This window comes from Fukomys damarensis, unplaced genomic scaffold (assembly GCF_012274545.1).
Source record: "Fukomys damarensis isolate Sample0158 unplaced genomic scaffold, DMR_v1.0_HiC HiC_scaffold_34, whole genome shotgun sequence".
In the NCBI taxonomy this organism is placed as follows: domain Eukaryota; kingdom Metazoa; phylum Chordata; class Mammalia; order Rodentia; family Bathyergidae; genus Fukomys; species Fukomys damarensis.
The window spans coordinates 7,325,967-7,340,846 of record NW_022900946.1 but is presented as its reverse complement, the minus strand read 5'-3'; the positions used below and the strand labels follow the sequence as shown (position 1 = coordinate 7,340,846).

The 14,880-nt window shown below is 52.7% G+C and overlaps 1 protein-coding gene and 1 pseudogene across 8 annotated transcripts in view; both read left to right on the top strand.

Annotated features, from left to right (window-relative positions):
* Myh11 (myosin heavy chain 11) overlaps positions 1-14,880 on the top strand; it is a 123,632-nt gene that overhangs the window by 88,906 nt on the left and 19,846 nt on the right. For all 8 annotated transcript variants that reach the window (XM_019205498.1, XM_010610776.3, XM_010610777.3 and 5 more), the window contains 12 exons: positions 21-135; positions 2,095-2,288; positions 3,978-4,099; positions 4,184-4,253; positions 4,417-4,577; positions 5,776-5,884; positions 7,800-7,931; positions 8,032-8,238; positions 9,155-9,292; positions 9,965-10,088; positions 10,379-10,550; positions 12,353-12,565. In XM_019205498.1, the coding sequence (XP_019061043.1) occupies positions 21-135; positions 2,095-2,288; positions 3,978-4,099; positions 4,184-4,253; positions 4,417-4,577; positions 5,776-5,884; positions 7,800-7,931; positions 8,032-8,238; positions 9,155-9,292; positions 9,965-10,088; positions 10,379-10,550; positions 12,353-12,565 (1,757 nt within the window). The remainder of the gene's footprint in view (positions 1-20; positions 136-2,094; positions 2,289-3,977; positions 4,100-4,183; positions 4,254-4,416; positions 4,578-5,775; positions 5,885-7,799; positions 7,932-8,031; positions 8,239-9,154; positions 9,293-9,964; positions 10,089-10,378; positions 10,551-12,352; positions 12,566-14,880) is intronic.
* LOC104852949 lies at positions 13,567-14,718 on the top strand (annotated as a pseudogene).

Below are 14,880 nucleotides of genomic sequence, written 5' to 3'. Positions count from 1 at the left end.
GACGGGGTGGCTCTTGGCAGGTGGACTACAATGCAAGTGCCTGGCTGACCAAGAACATGGACCCGCTGAACGACAATGTGACCTCGCTCCTCAACGCCTCCTCAGACAAGTTCGTGGCTGACCTGTGGAAAGACGGTGAGGCCCACCCCACTGAGGGTTGAGTACCCTGCTTCTCTGCCTCATCCCCCTGCCCCTGATTTGGGAATCACCTGCCCCATCACTGCTCTTCAAGGGGGTGAAGAGAAGGCCGTGTTAGCGTGGGCTGGCGATGTCATGTTAAACAGTCACCCTTTTGCTCCGTGTGACAGCTGAGCCCCTCCACCCCATGCCTGGGCCCCAGTGAGAAGGACTAGGCAGCAGCTGGAGGAAATAGTGTACCAGGCATGGCGAGTTGACAGTTTTGTCCCAGCCTGAGTCAGGAACTTCACTTTGTCAGTCTCTGCCATGTCTTAGCAGTGACGTCTTAGATGAGTCCCTTGACTTGGTCTAGCTTCAGTGGCCTCATTAGGAAACTGGAAAGACCATAATAGCTCCCCTTTCACCTTTCATGAGGTTTAAATTAGACCACTGCTGCTCATACTTGAGCAGCTTCGGGATGCCCTGCTGAACCCTGTGTGCCTCCTCCCCAGGCAGAGTTAGTAGGGCAGGGCAGGCCTGGAAATCTGCATTTCTCACACATTCCCAGGTCCCGTTGGCCCGAGGATCTCTCTCCAGCTGCCTCTTTGAGAACCAGGGAGCAGACTGTCAGGCCTTTGCCTCTGGCCCTTGACCCCATGTCACATGCCACTCTTGGGCCTGCAGTTTAAGGACTGACCTCCCTTATTTAGGGCATGGCCCAGGGAGAGGCCAGCGCTGCCAGCTCTGATGAGGGCCAACCACGTGCCAGGCCCCGGGCCTGGTCCGCAGCGTCTGACCTGAGTAAACTGCCCCCGGGTCTTCTGATGAGCTCGGCCAGGCCCTTTCCTCGAGGAGCCTGCAGGCTTGTGGGACTGACCAGCAAGCAAAGAGTTATTATTGTGAGGTGCAGATGGTGCGGTCTGAGGCCAAGGCACAGGGCTTGGCATGCACAGCACCTGCTGGGCCGACAGGAGTCCCTCGTTCCATCCTAGAGGAAAAAAAACCTGGGTAGTAATAAAAATATCACCAGGAGCCAGGACCCCACCTCTGAGTGCTTGCTGCACCTTGTGCCAGAGCATTCTCAACCTGGGCACCTACGTGGTCACTCATTTGATTCCAGTCTCAGCTCAAATATCAGCTTATCAGACACACAGCACCCCCATCACCCTGTCTGATGGGGAGCCCCGTCTCTCCCCATTATCCTTTAATTTTTATTTTTAAAAAAATTTTTTGAGACAGGGCCTCACTAATTGACTAAGTTGCCCAGGCTGGATTCAAACTTGTCACCCTCCCTCCTCAGCCTCTCAGAGTGCTGGGATTACAGGCATGTATCACCCACCCAACCTGGCACCTCCTTTATTCTTCTAAACACACATCACACCTGAAATGCCATATGCTTACAGGATTGCTGTCTGTTTCCTCCCATTAGATATCCATAGGGTATAAGCTACGTGGGTGGGGTCTCTGTGTGGTTCATAGTGAATCCCGAAGGCCCGATATACAGTGGGTCCTCAATAAGTATTTGTGGGTGGAAGGCACATTAAAGGCAGACAGGGAGATGAGCACTTTGTGTATCTTACTTGCTTTTCCTGCCCCCGGGGGTAGATACTGATACTGCCTCCCGTTTGTAGAAAGGAAAACTGAGGTACAGGGCTGTGCAGTGAATCCTGAGCAAGAACAGGATTAGCTCCCAAGCCTGCCTGACAACAGCAGGAGAGATCTGTCTCTTCTGTCCCTCAGGCACTCTCTGGATTTCCCACATGGATGATATTTGGAAGCCCTGCCCCATGCCTCCCTCCTGCTGGAGGTGAAAGCATTGGGTGGCAGAGGGGAACTTGCGGCGGGGCCCCCACGAGTACCTGGAGTCTTCTACAGAATATTTCCCCCTGGGAGATCCTTGCTCGCCAAGCTTGGGCCGAGTCCCTCATTTGCTGCCGGTGGGTGGGAGGCTGACACTGCCCTCTCTGTGCCTCCCAGTGGACCGGATCGTGGGGCTGGACCAGATGGCCAAGATGACTGAGAGCTCCATGCCCAGTGCCTCCAAGACGAAGAAGGGCATGTTCCGCACGGTGGGGCAGCTGTACAAGGAGCAGCTGGGCAAGCTGATGACCACACTGCGCAATACCACACCCAACTTTGTGCGCTGCATCATCCCCAACCACGAGAAGAGGGTGAGGCCCCCGCTGCCAGGCTCCTGACCCAGGGCTGCCTGGAGAGGTCATCAGGGGGCTGTGGGAAGGCTCCTTCCTTGGAGGCCCTGAGGCCAACCAGGGGAGGAGGAGGAGGCCAACCGTGCCCCCTCTGCTGCCCACCCCAAGACTCTGCTGTGGGTAGAAGGTTCTCAGAACTTGGGGCCCACTCCCTGTTCCTGGAGGCAAGAGAAAGCAAGGGAGGAAGGTAGTTATCTGGAGACTGTTCAGCTATGGACTGTTGAGGGCATGGAGCCACTTGCCCTTTCATTATTCCAGAAAATATGTACTGAGCTGCTGTTAGTGCCAGGTGCTTGGAATACAGTGTTGGAAAAATTGAAGGTAGCTTTAGTTGTCACAACTGGAACGGGACTAACATAGCATCTGGTGGGTAGAAACCAGGGAGCTGCTAAACATCCTGCGATGCGCAGCGTGCTCCCACCACGCAAACAACCTGTCCTAAAAGTCAGTGGTGCTGAAGTAGCGGGAGATTCCAGCACAAGCTGATAATCGAGATGGTAAATTCCAAGAACACCAGAGATCCAGGGCTCCTCCCCCGGCCTCAGGGCTCAGAGAAAGCTTAGTAGAGAACATGAATTTGAAGAATAAGTAGGCATCAACATTGTGAAGAGTGTGTGTGTGTGTGTGTGTGTGTGTGTGTGTGTGAAAAGGGCATCCTAAGTAGCGGCCCAGGATAAGCAACAGTGTACAGTGGAAAATGAAGGGTCTGGGCAAGGAAACGCTAGGCAGGTCAGCATTTCGTACTGGCACGCAGTGGTGTGAGGCAGGGATCAGAAGATGTGCAGCTGCACTTGCAGGGAGGGGCTGGATTATGGAGATCCGTAGTACAGTGGAATGAAGGGTCTGGGCAAGGAAACGCTAGGCAGGTCAGCATTTCGTACTGGCACGCAGTGGTGTGAGGCAGGGATCAGAAGATGTGCAGCTGCACTTGCAGGGAGGGGCTGGATTATGGAGATCCGTGTGTGTGTGTGTGTGAAAAGGGCATCCTAAGTAGCGGCCCAGGATAAGCAACAGTGTACAGTGGAAAATGAAGGGTCTGGGCAAGGAAACGCTAGGCAGGTCAGCATTTCGTACTGGCACGCAGTGGTGTGAGGCAGGGATCAGAAGATGTGCAGCTGCACTTGCAGGGAGGGGCTGGATTATGGAGATCCGTGTGTGCTGACCAGACCTTGGCCTCCTGTTTGTAGGAAGCCATGGGGTAGTTAAAGCAGAATAGGATGTGATCCAGTTTATATTTTAGATGGGATAAGGGGCCAGAGGAGGAGGCAGGACAGGAGGAAGAAGACCGGGTGCAGAGCTGCTATGGAGGTCTAGTGGCGGATGGGAGCACGTCAGTGGTAGACAGTGGCAGTGGAAATGTGGGCAGAGTAGGACAGATCTGGGAGGTAGGAGATATTGAATGGGTGATGGATGGGTTGCTGAGGAAGAAGCTTCAGTTTCTAGCCAGGCAAAGCTACTGCCACCAAGTACAGGGGAGATCATGGGACAGATAGTGCCAGTGAAAGGAGATGGAAACCCAGAGAAGGCGCACGATGATGCCCCACCCCTCAGCCGAGCCACACCTGATGCCTCTGTGAGTACCCCATGGCCTGGCAAGGTGGGCCTGGGGCTTGCTGCCCCAGTGGTCACTGTCCTCTTCTGCCACTGCAGTCTGGCAAGCTGGATGCCTTCTTGGTGCTGGAGCAGCTGCGGTGCAATGGAGTGTTGGAGGGCATCCGCATCTGCCGCCAGGGCTTCCCCAACAGGATTGTCTTCCAAGAGTTCCGCCAGCGGTGAGCCCACTGGGCCGGCGGGCGATGGGCTGGGTGGAAAGACTGAAGGGGCTGCGCTTGGTGACGTCCGCCTTGTGTTTGAAGCTACGAGATCCTGGCGGCGAACGCTATTCCCAAAGGCTTCATGGATGGGAAGCAGGCCTGCATCCTCATGGTGAGCCCAGCCGGAGACCCTCCCCAGAAACCCAGTTCCAACCTGTTGGCCTCGGGTCACCCTGACACTCGCCGTTCTGGGTGGGACCGTGCCTAACCGTACGTCACCATTGGCCGGGGGTCCCAGTGGACAATGGGAACTCTCTTCCCTCCTCCCTCTGCAGATCAAAGCCCTAGAACTCGACCCCAACTTGTACAGGATTGGACAGAGCAAAATCTTCTTCCGCACTGGGGTCCTGGCTCACCTGGAAGAGGAGCGAGACTTGAAGATCACTGATGTCATCATGGCTTTCCAGGCCATGTGTCGTGGATACCTGGCCAGAAAGTAAAGCGTTTCCCATCCCCTAGAACCTCCTCAAAATAGAGCAAATGCATAAATATCAAGAGGGCTTTCCGGCCCCGTGTTATAATGTCCTGATTCCTAGAAGCTGTGTGTTTTAAGGCGTGTCCTTGATTGACAGCTTTTAGTTGAGGGGAAAAAGTGCCTCCACTTTCCACATAGGCACCAGTTGTGAGCGCAGCGATGGAGCAAGTAAAGGCCGCAGGGTCTGGAGTTTCAGACCTGGGTTTTATCCTCGCTTCCCTGCTGCAAGTTATAGTACCTCTCGGAGCCTTGGGTTGCTCCACTGGAAAAGGAGCATATTTATTCCTGCCTCATGAAGTAGCTCATGAGGCTTCAGTGAAATAGTGATTCACGGAAAGGGCTGAGACCAGTGGCTGGTTATCATTTCAGAAATGGTAGCATAGGACAAAGGACCCGAGGAAAGAGCACCCCCCTGGCTAAATGGGATCCACACCACAGGGCCTTGGAAGTGGTGATGGCCCACGGTGGCTCTGTTCTGTGAATCTTGGGGACTAGATGGGGGCCCAGGTTCTCTGATGCGAGTCACACCCTGAAGAGGGCTGCATGGGCAGGTTCAGCAGCTCTCTGTCTGAAGCATGTGTTATCCTGGTGTAAACCACACTTCCTCCACAGGACCCTAATTGAGTCAAAGCTGTTCGTTGCCAAGTGGACCCAAGATGGTCAAGACCAGATTTGGGAGACTCCGTCCAAAAGTGGTCCCAACTTGCTAACTTTCTTAACTACATTCTTTGCTGCCATCCTTTCCACTTCCAAAATAACTGGGGCCGTTCTTCACTGTTCTGTGGTTTCTCACAGCCCATGGCCCTGAAGATACCGATTTGGTGTCAAGGTCTAAGATTTAGAAAATACAACCAAGCTTTCTCAGAAGCTCACCTGGCTCAAGGGCCCGAGGGATGGAATGATGGAATATAGATTTGGACTCTAGGTTTTGTTAGGATTCTGGCTGAGTCCAGGGCACTCTGGGGTCTCCTTGCCCACTGAGAAAGGCTGTTGGCCTGAGATTATTTAACAGGCCTGTGCCCAGATAATATGCATGTGCTGATGCTCAGGACCTGAGCTGGAGAGAAGTGGGTGCACCTGGGCAGTGTAGAGGTACTGCAGGGCAGGATGCTGTGGACAACAGGGGGAAGAACATGGTTCCCATCCTCTCTCCCCCCAGGGCCTTCACCAAGAGGCAGCAGCAGCTGACAGCCATGAAGGTGATTCAGAGGAACTGCGCCGCCTACCTCAAGCTGCGCAACTGGCAGTGGTGGCGGCTCTTCACCAAAGTGAGTGCTTGGCCTGTTCCCCTCTCAAAAGCCACGAGGCCCCCTCCCATCTTGGGCTCCACATGAACCCCCAGATGGGAGCCCAAGGGTGGTGGAAAGTGGGTTTGGAGCTGAGGGCTTGAACTCAAACATTTCCAGGCCTCAGTGGGCCTGCAGGTTTCAGCCTTGACCTTCATGCTGATCCAGGGCACATCTATCACCTGAAGTACCCTTTGTGTTGCCCTTCTGTAACCATACCCTCTTCCCTCTGTAGCCCCTGTCAACCACCGTCCTGATCACCTGTGTAATTTCATTATTTTAAGCCAGGGTTGTGGCTCAATGGTAGAGTACTTGCTAGCATGCATGAGGCCCTGGGCTTGATCCCCAGCACCAAAATAATGACAACCACAATAGTAATACGTCATGGAGTCCCACAGGATTTCACGCAGTGCATACCAGAGAGCCTTCAGATGCTGCACTACCTGTGCTTTGTTCCTTTCTCATGTGGGAGGGTCAAGAGCCCTCAGAATGACCGGATCCTACAGCCTTCCTGGTTGTGGTCTACCAGTTGCCCAAAGACATGCTCAGTTGCAGTGATGGGACTTCCCCTGGTGCGCCCTTGAGCATATATATTGACACAAACCTTTTCCATGGAGTGGGTATTTTCTGAATGCCTACTGTGTGCCAGGCACACGCCAGGTGCAGGAGACACAGCTGTGAACAGGCATCATGGTCCCTGGCCTCATAAATAGTCGAGCCAACTGGAGGACAAGACAATAAAAGGAAGTCACAGAGAGCTAGTGGCAGACTAGCTCTAAGCACATGAAGAAAGGCACAGTGTACATCAGCAGGGGCTCCTTGTGCTGGGCAGGGGCGGAGAAACAGGAGCTGAGACAAGCTGGTGAAGAACCATGTGAGAGATGGCTTTTGGGAAATGTTCATGCCTGTTAGTGCAACATCTGAAAAACAGTTTAAATAAGGAAAATCGGGGATTAAGGGTGCTCCTTGTGACTTTATTGACAGTGGCAGCATTTTAGTGCCGAGTCCTTGGCAGATTAGTTCACTCCTCAGTGGAAAAAATTTCAACTATTAAAAAATGATGAATAACAACAACAAAAAAATAGGATTGTAGAAGAAATGAACAGCCTGGGGCAAGAACTACCTTGTGATTTTTAAATAACAAAGGCAGAACATAAAAGTAGGCAATATAATATCAAATCTTTTTTTCTTTTTTTGATACTTGGGATTAAACTCAAGTGAGCTACAACTCCAGCCTGTTTTCAGTTGCTAAATTGCCCAGGCTGGACTCAAACTTGTGATCCTCCTGCCTCTGCCTCTCACAGTGCTAGGATTACAGGTGCGTGCCCGCAGGCCTGGCTTCAAGTCTGCTTTTAAAGAAAGCTTATAAGGGGCTTTGAATGATGCTTTTGATAGGGAAACAGAAAACGGACCTTTCACTTTTATTCTTGGAGGGAATCAACCATTCCCAGCTATAGTCCTCTCTGGGATGGTTCTAGGATGGGGAAAGGAGGAGACTTTCTCCTTCCTTTTTGTACTTTTTCTATTGCTCTATTGAGAATTCCTCAGGTTGGGGATGTGGCTCAGTGCTGCAGCATCTTTCTAGCACGCTTCAGGCCCAAGGTTTCACTCCCAGCACTGCAAAAACAGCAACAAAACAGTTCTTCAACCTTTGCACTGTTAATATTTTGCACTCAGTTATCCTGTTGTGGGTGCCTATTAATGCACTCTGGGACTGTCAGCCATGATGCCAATAGCATCGTCCACCCTAGTGTCACAACTAGCAGTATCTCTGGGCATTGCCCAGAATGCCCTGGATAGGTGTTGGGAGCAAAAGCTAGCTTACCACTGCCGACTGATCTGTGATAGAATACATCCCTCTGGCCACAAAGACAGAACTCACTGTGTGTGTGCACAGGTGAAGCCGCTGCTGCAGGTGACCCGGCAGGAGGAGGAGATGCAGGCCAAGGAGGACGAGCTGCAGAAGACCAAGGAGCGGCAGATGAAGGCAGAGAGCGAGCTCAAGGAGCTGGAGCAGAAGCACACTCAGGTGTGCTCGGGTGGGCGTTGGCTGGGCTGTGGGGAGGGCTGGATGCTCCACCGAGGCCCGGGCCAGGGCCCCTCTCACCCACCACCCCCACCCCGAGCAGCTGGCCGAGGAGAAGAACCTGCTGCAGGAGCAGCTGCAGGCAGAGACCGAGCTGTATGCGGAGGCCGAAGAGATGCGGGTCCGGCTGGCAGCCAAGAAGCAGGAACTGGAGGAGATCCTGCATGAGATGGAGGCACGCCTGGAGGAGGAGGAGGACCGGGGCCAACAGCTACAGGCCGAGCGGAAGAAGATGGCCCAGCAGATGCTGGTATGGCACTGCTGAGCTGCCTGTGGAGGGAGGCAAGCTGCTGGAGCCCTCACTGCAGGCGCTGGATGAGACAGGCCCGGCTGGGCAGATGAGGAAGCTAAGGCTCGGAGGGGATGTGCTTCTGCCCCAGGCCACCGACCTGATGTGGGGATTAGGATACAGGTCTCAGGTCCATGCTGTCCTGCTACTCTGCCTTCTATGTGCTGACACACTATCTCCTGATGGCAACCTTCCGTGAAGGGCAGTTGTATGAGTCAGTTACTGCTGCATAACAAAATAGTGCAAACTTAGCAGCTGCAACTAATATTTGTCTCATGTATTCAGGGATTTGGGAGGGGCTAAACTGAGTGACTCTGCTGCAGATTCACTCAGAGGTTGCAATCAAGGTGTGAGCCAAAGTCACAGTCTTTTGAAGGCTTGCCTGGACTAGCAAATCCCCCCATGTGGCTCTTGGCAGGAGGCCTCAGTTTCTTGGCACAGGGGCTGCTCAGGTGTCCTCACAGCGTGGTAGTGGGCCACCCCAGAGTGACTCAAGATGGAGAGGCCAACAGTGCCTCTCATGGAGCAGACTCTCGAGTCATGCTACGTAACTGCCTCCTGATTCCATCTGCCAGAAGCAAGTCATTGAGCTCAGCCCAGCCCATACCCAAGGGGAGGGAATTCTTGGAAGGATGAGTGCCAGAATATTTGTGGACATACTTCAGAAGCACTGTGGCACTCATGGTCCCCATTTTACAGATGAGGAGACTGACCATCTACAAAGCAAAGTAGCTCACTCAAGCCTTTTCCTTCCTCCTTCTAGAAGGAGACTACAGAGTGTGAGTGTTACCAGGCCTGGCCTCTGTGTGTCAGCTCCAGAGCTCCCTGACAGTGACTTGCTCTCGGTGAGGCTCTGATTCCTTTCCCTCCCAACAAGGACCTAGAGGAACAGCTGGAGGAGGAGGAAGCTGCCAGACAGAAGCTGCAGCTGGAGAAGGTCACGGCCGAGGCCAAGATCAAGAAACTGGAGGATGACATCCTGGTCATGGATGATCAGAATAACAAACTGTCAAAAGTGAGTGGTGTGCAGATTCTTCGTGAGACAGGACAGGCTCCCTGTAGATGGAGGGGTTTCTGGGACATGGCACTTCTGGTCCTAGAGGCAGAGGAGTCCTGGGCCACCTGGGATGAGTTGTTGCCCTCTGCAGTAACCACTGACCACCCCACCAAGGGGGCGCCTGTTCTTGGAGCTGATATCGGCTGGGCCCATCTGTGAGCCAGGACTGTGTCAGGTGGCCTTGTCCTGGGGGCTTACACTCCAGTGACACAGCAGAAGCCACTGTGAGGAGAGCCCTGAAGGAGGAAGTCATCCTCCTATGGAGCAGAACATGAGGTGGAGGAAGGGTCTTCAGGAAAGCTTCCTGGAGGAAGTGACATTTACAGGGAAACCTGTAGGGGGAGGAAGAGGTGGAGAGAGGGGCATGGTACAGCGCACCAGCTGGCCTGTGGTAGGAATGGAAAGAGGGTCCCCTCACCTGAACACAAGTGTGGGGGACAGACTATGACGAGAGGACCAGTGGCCAGTTTGGGAAATGAAGGATCTTCTCTTTGCCATTTAAAACTCTAGGCTGCATTTGGTTAAAATGTGGGTTAGGTTTTCAGCTATTTCATCTAGAAATGACTTAAAGAAAAACACAGATTGTGGAGTAAAATGAAAAGCTAGTGCTTATTTCTCTTTCCCCCAAAGGAGCGAAAACTCCTCGAAGAGAGGATTAGTGACTTGACGACAAATTTAGCAGAAGAGGAAGAAAAAGCCAAGAATCTGACCAAGCTGAAAAATAAGCACGAGTCCATGATTTCAGAACTGGAAGGTAAAAAGAGGTTTTTAATGGGTATCTTTTAAACCAGGAAAATCAGAAAGGAAATTCTAGAGTCGTAGGTGATTCCCAGAGCAGCAGGCTCCATCCACACTCCGGAATCTGTACACACTGATCGGGGTGCTTCTGGCCAGCCCTGACTTTGTCTGTAGGGTACTGGTCCAGGCCCTGAGCACCACGGCTGGTGAACGTGCACGTGTGTCCATTTTCTCCATGCACAGTGCTCAAGCAGAGCACTTCTTGCTGGGCGTCCCCCAACTCCTAAGGCCCTGGCTTTGTTGCAGTACGGTTGAAGAAGGAAGAGAAGAGCCGGCAGGAGCTGGAGAAGCTGAAGCGGAAGCTGGAAGGTGACGCCAGTGACTTCCACGAACAGATTGCAGACCTCCAGGCGCAGATCGCAGAGCTCAAGATGCAGCTGGCGAAGAAGGAGGAGGAGCTCCAGGCAGCTCTGGCAAGGTAGCAAAGAGCACAGGCTGCATCACAGTGCACTCAGGAGTCTGGAGGCTCCCTGCCAGTCATGGTGGCTACCTTACTCAAGGTGGCCCCAGGCCCTTGGCATGGACTTTTCTAGGCTTGACCCCAGCTGGCTTCCCCAACCCTGCTCTTACCCCTAAAATCTTGCCTTTGCCTTCTTCCTCTTCCCTCCAAATGCATCCTCTTGGCATCTCCCAATCCCATGGTGTTGATGCAGCCTCTTGGGCAATGAGGCCTTTCTTGTTTACACCCCAGCTCCGAGTGCCCAGTCACCTGCTGAATCCATTTCCGTTGGCATCCTGAATGCCACATGTAAGGCTGGGGTGACCCTCCTCTCTCAGACCCCTCCCTCTTTGGTCCCTCTTTCTGTAGATGCCAGTCCCCTCCCTGGCCTCTGCTCACCCTCGTCCTCCCACACACAGCATACAGCAGCCTCAGAATCACCAGTCCCTCGGGCCAGGAATTTAGTTGTGGCTCTGCCGCCTGCCTCACGAGCACAAGGACCCAAGTTTGATCCCTGGTACCAGAAAAGAAAAACAAAACAAACAACAACAACAAAAAGAATCACCAGTCCCTCAAGAGATGTCCCACCCATTCCCTCTGTCTCCCTCTCCTCCTGCTTAGCTGGCTTCACACCGGGAATATCACGCCAGTAACAAGTCACAGAGATTCACTTACAGACCCTGGGCCAAGTACACTGCTATTCTCTTCATTTTGCTGAGGAAGGGACGGAGCAGGTCTTGTCACACTGCTTTCAAGCAGCAGAGCTGAGATTCCAGCCCCAAAGCATCCTGCCCAGCTCTCTTTTTTCCAGTCTGTCCTGCACGACAGTGCTGGGGTGATCAGTGAACTTCACTCTGGGGCTCAGACCTGCTCTGAGACTTTGCTGGTTGACTCAGAAAAGGCCGGGTTACTTGGCCAGGCCATCAGAGTCCCCATCCCCCCCAACCCCCCCCAATCTGACCATTTGATTTCTGTCTGCTGCTGCCCGTTCACAAGTGCCATAACATCAAAATGTTTCCCTGCCCTGGCCTTGGGGTCACCTTCCCTCTTACCGGTCCCTTTCTATCATCATGGTAAAAACCAACACAAGCGCCATGAACCGACACAAGCCTTCCGTGAAACCTCTCCAGGGCTCAACCTGGCTTCTCACACGACACCTTGGGCCCTTGTCACCGCCTATGCCAGGCTGGGTTCTAACATCCCAAGCAGCACCTGGGCGAGTACTTTGCATGGAGTGGCCTTCAGTCACGGTGTGGTCCAGGGAACTGCCTGGAGTGTTCAGAAAGCAGACCGTGAGCACCTGCTGTGACCAGGCAGCTCTGTTAGTCTGGGGCCAGTGCTTGGCCTTCTGTGTCACACATACATGTGCACACACACACAGGCCCTGATTTCTTTTTTGATGGTACTGGTGATTGAACCAGCCTTTGCATTGAGCTACATCCCAGACCTTTAAAAAAATTTTTTTTTAAATTTTGAGACAGGGTCTCCCTAAGTTACCCAGGCTGGGCTTGACCTTGTAATCCCCCTGCCTCAGCCTCTCGGAGTGCTGGGATTACAGGCATCCTGTGACCTGATTTTGTATCATTTTTGTCATCCCGAGCAGATCTCCAAGCTGTCCCGCAGAGCAAGGCGCAGTCCTCTGTGTCTTGGGGACATGGGCTGGACATGTTCTGAGAACCTTGGAACACAAGTGGCTGGTCCCCAACCACAGTTTCTGGCCACACTGTGCAATCGCAGGGCCGGGGCACTGGGGCCTTCATCCTGGTGGGCCTTCCCTGCAGGCTGGATGATGAAATGGCCCAGAAGAACAATGCCCTGAAGAAGATCCGGGAGCTGGAGGGCCACATCTCAGACCTCCAGGAGGACCTGGACTCCGAGCGGGCCGCGAGGAACAAGGCCGAGAAGCAGAAGCGAGACCTTGGGGAGGAGCTGGAGGCGCTGAAGACGGAGCTGGAGGACACACTGGACACCACAGCCACACAGCAGGAGCTCAGGTGAGGAGCAGGGCAGAAACGGCTACACCACAGCGAATCCCGAATCCCGGGACTCCTCAGGCCCTAGGCCAGTGGGGCGAACCTCTGGCACACGTGCCGCAGCAGGCACACGGACGGCTCTCTGCTGGCGTGCTAGCCAAGTCATCCCAGCAGCCACAGACTGGGTAACAGTTGTGTTTCCTAAACTAAAACCTTAGTACTCAGGTTTAATTGCAATGTGGGCACTTTGTGATAAATAAGTGGGTTTGGGGTTGCAGTCTGGGCACTCGGGCTCTGAAAGGTTCGCCATCACTGCCCTATACATTCACCTTCCTGGTGATGTTTTGTTTTAATGAACAGAAAGAAGCATGATTATGTTTAATCTTGATTTGTTTCACAGCAATGGTGCATAGTCGATGAGAGAACAATGGAAAAACTATAGAAATGTATATGCAGCACACACACACACACAAATTCACCTTCAGCCCCACCACGGTTAACATTTCTGAGTGATGTCTTCCTCAGACGTGTTTGTACGTGTACATCTTCAAGAGTATGTTTTTTGCTAAGCTTTAAAAATAACATTCATCAAATTAGTCTTCAATTTAAGATCCACTGCAAGGAAACAGACAAGAGCATAAAACAAGAATGGACCATCTGCCAGATTATGAATGCTGACTCCAGGGAAACGAGATCATTTATTCACTCAACACACACATGAATGTGTTTGCAGTGCATCCGGCACCGCGGTCTGTGCTAGCCTTGTGTAGCCGAGGTTTACTTCCCACACTGCTTACACCCACCTGGATGCCAGCATGATATGATATTCTGCTCCCTTTCCACCTCGCCAGTGAGAGAAAAGCACAGTATGGTAATTAAAGCCTTGGCTCAAAGTCAGACAGGCTTCAAATTCTAGATGTGTGTGGTCTGCCCGCAGCCACCCGCTAGCGAGCCCCCACTGCTGCCTCCGAGAGCTCGGGGCGGGGCGGAGGGGCGGCTGCAGCTTGACCAGAGCGCAGTGATGTGGGGACGAGAGTCGGAGAGTCGGTGTCGAGTACCAAGCCCAGCTCCCCGAATTCGACCCAGGTGCTACAAAGTACACAGACAAGGCCAATGGATGATGCTCTTGTGGTCTCCCTCTCAGTCTCCCGGGTGCCAAGTTGGATGAATATATTGCAGTTGCAAAGGAGAAACACGGCTGTAAACCTAACGTTGAGCAGTCCCTCGCTGATCTCCCTAATTTCACTCCCTTTTCGGATGAGTGGACAGTGGAAGATAAGTCCTGTCTGAGCAAGCCTTTAGTTTTCATGGAAAGAGCTTTCACAGGCTTCAGCAAATGCTTCCCGATAAGACAACTGCAAGCCTTGTAAAATATTACTATTCTTGGGGAAAATCTCGCTCTAGGACAAGTTCAGTGGATCGCCAGGCTCGTAGACATCATCGGGGGACAGTGATGATGTGGGAGAAACACACCCAGTGGATGGGAAGGGTAGTGATTACGATCCTAAAAAAGAAGCCAAAATAGAGGGTGACACTGAGCCATGGGTCCCAACTAGCAAGATCGGACTGGGCAGGAGAGAGTATCAGAGCTTACAGCACCGCCCTCATCTCAGCGCCCTGAGAGCTGTCCCCCAGAGGGCAGGTACCTGACCCAGGAAGACGTGGTCGCCGTTTCCTGTAGTCCCGATGCGGCCAACACCATCCTGAGGCAGCTGGACGTGGATCTCGCTAAAACGCCAGGTTCATGGTGCTAAGCAAGTAAACAGTGCACTTAAACAGAAAATGGAAGGCAGAATTGAAAAGTTCAAACCTCCAGAGTCAACTCAGAAAATTAATGCCCTTTGGAGCACAGAGGAGCAGCTTCTAGTAGTGCAAGGTGTCTGCAAATACGCTAAAGATTTTCAAGCTATTGCAGATGCAATTGGCGCCCAAGTGAAGAACTTCTTTGTAAACTGTAGGTGTCGGTTTCACTTAGAGGAGGTGTAGCGGGGTGGGAGGTAGAACAAGGAACCCAGGCTTCCAATGCTGAAGCTTGTACTCTAGGGGAGGAGGCAAAGAGTGCTTCTCATGTGCCTTCAGAGGAGCGCACCGACGAGGAAAAGGAGGTGTGTTGGAGGAGTCTCCGTTCTGTATGGTGTTCTGTAAGGCTCAGCGGCCGAGAGCCAGCTAAATGAGCATGGAAAGTTGCCAAGACGCTTACCAGTAACTCGTGACTCCTGAGTCATGACCACCGCTCATTTCTGATCCTAGCAGAATGGAATGGACAGTACATTCTTATATACTCTCGTTTTTATTCCAGTGTTAAGCTTTTACTAAAAAAAAAAAAAAAAAAAAAA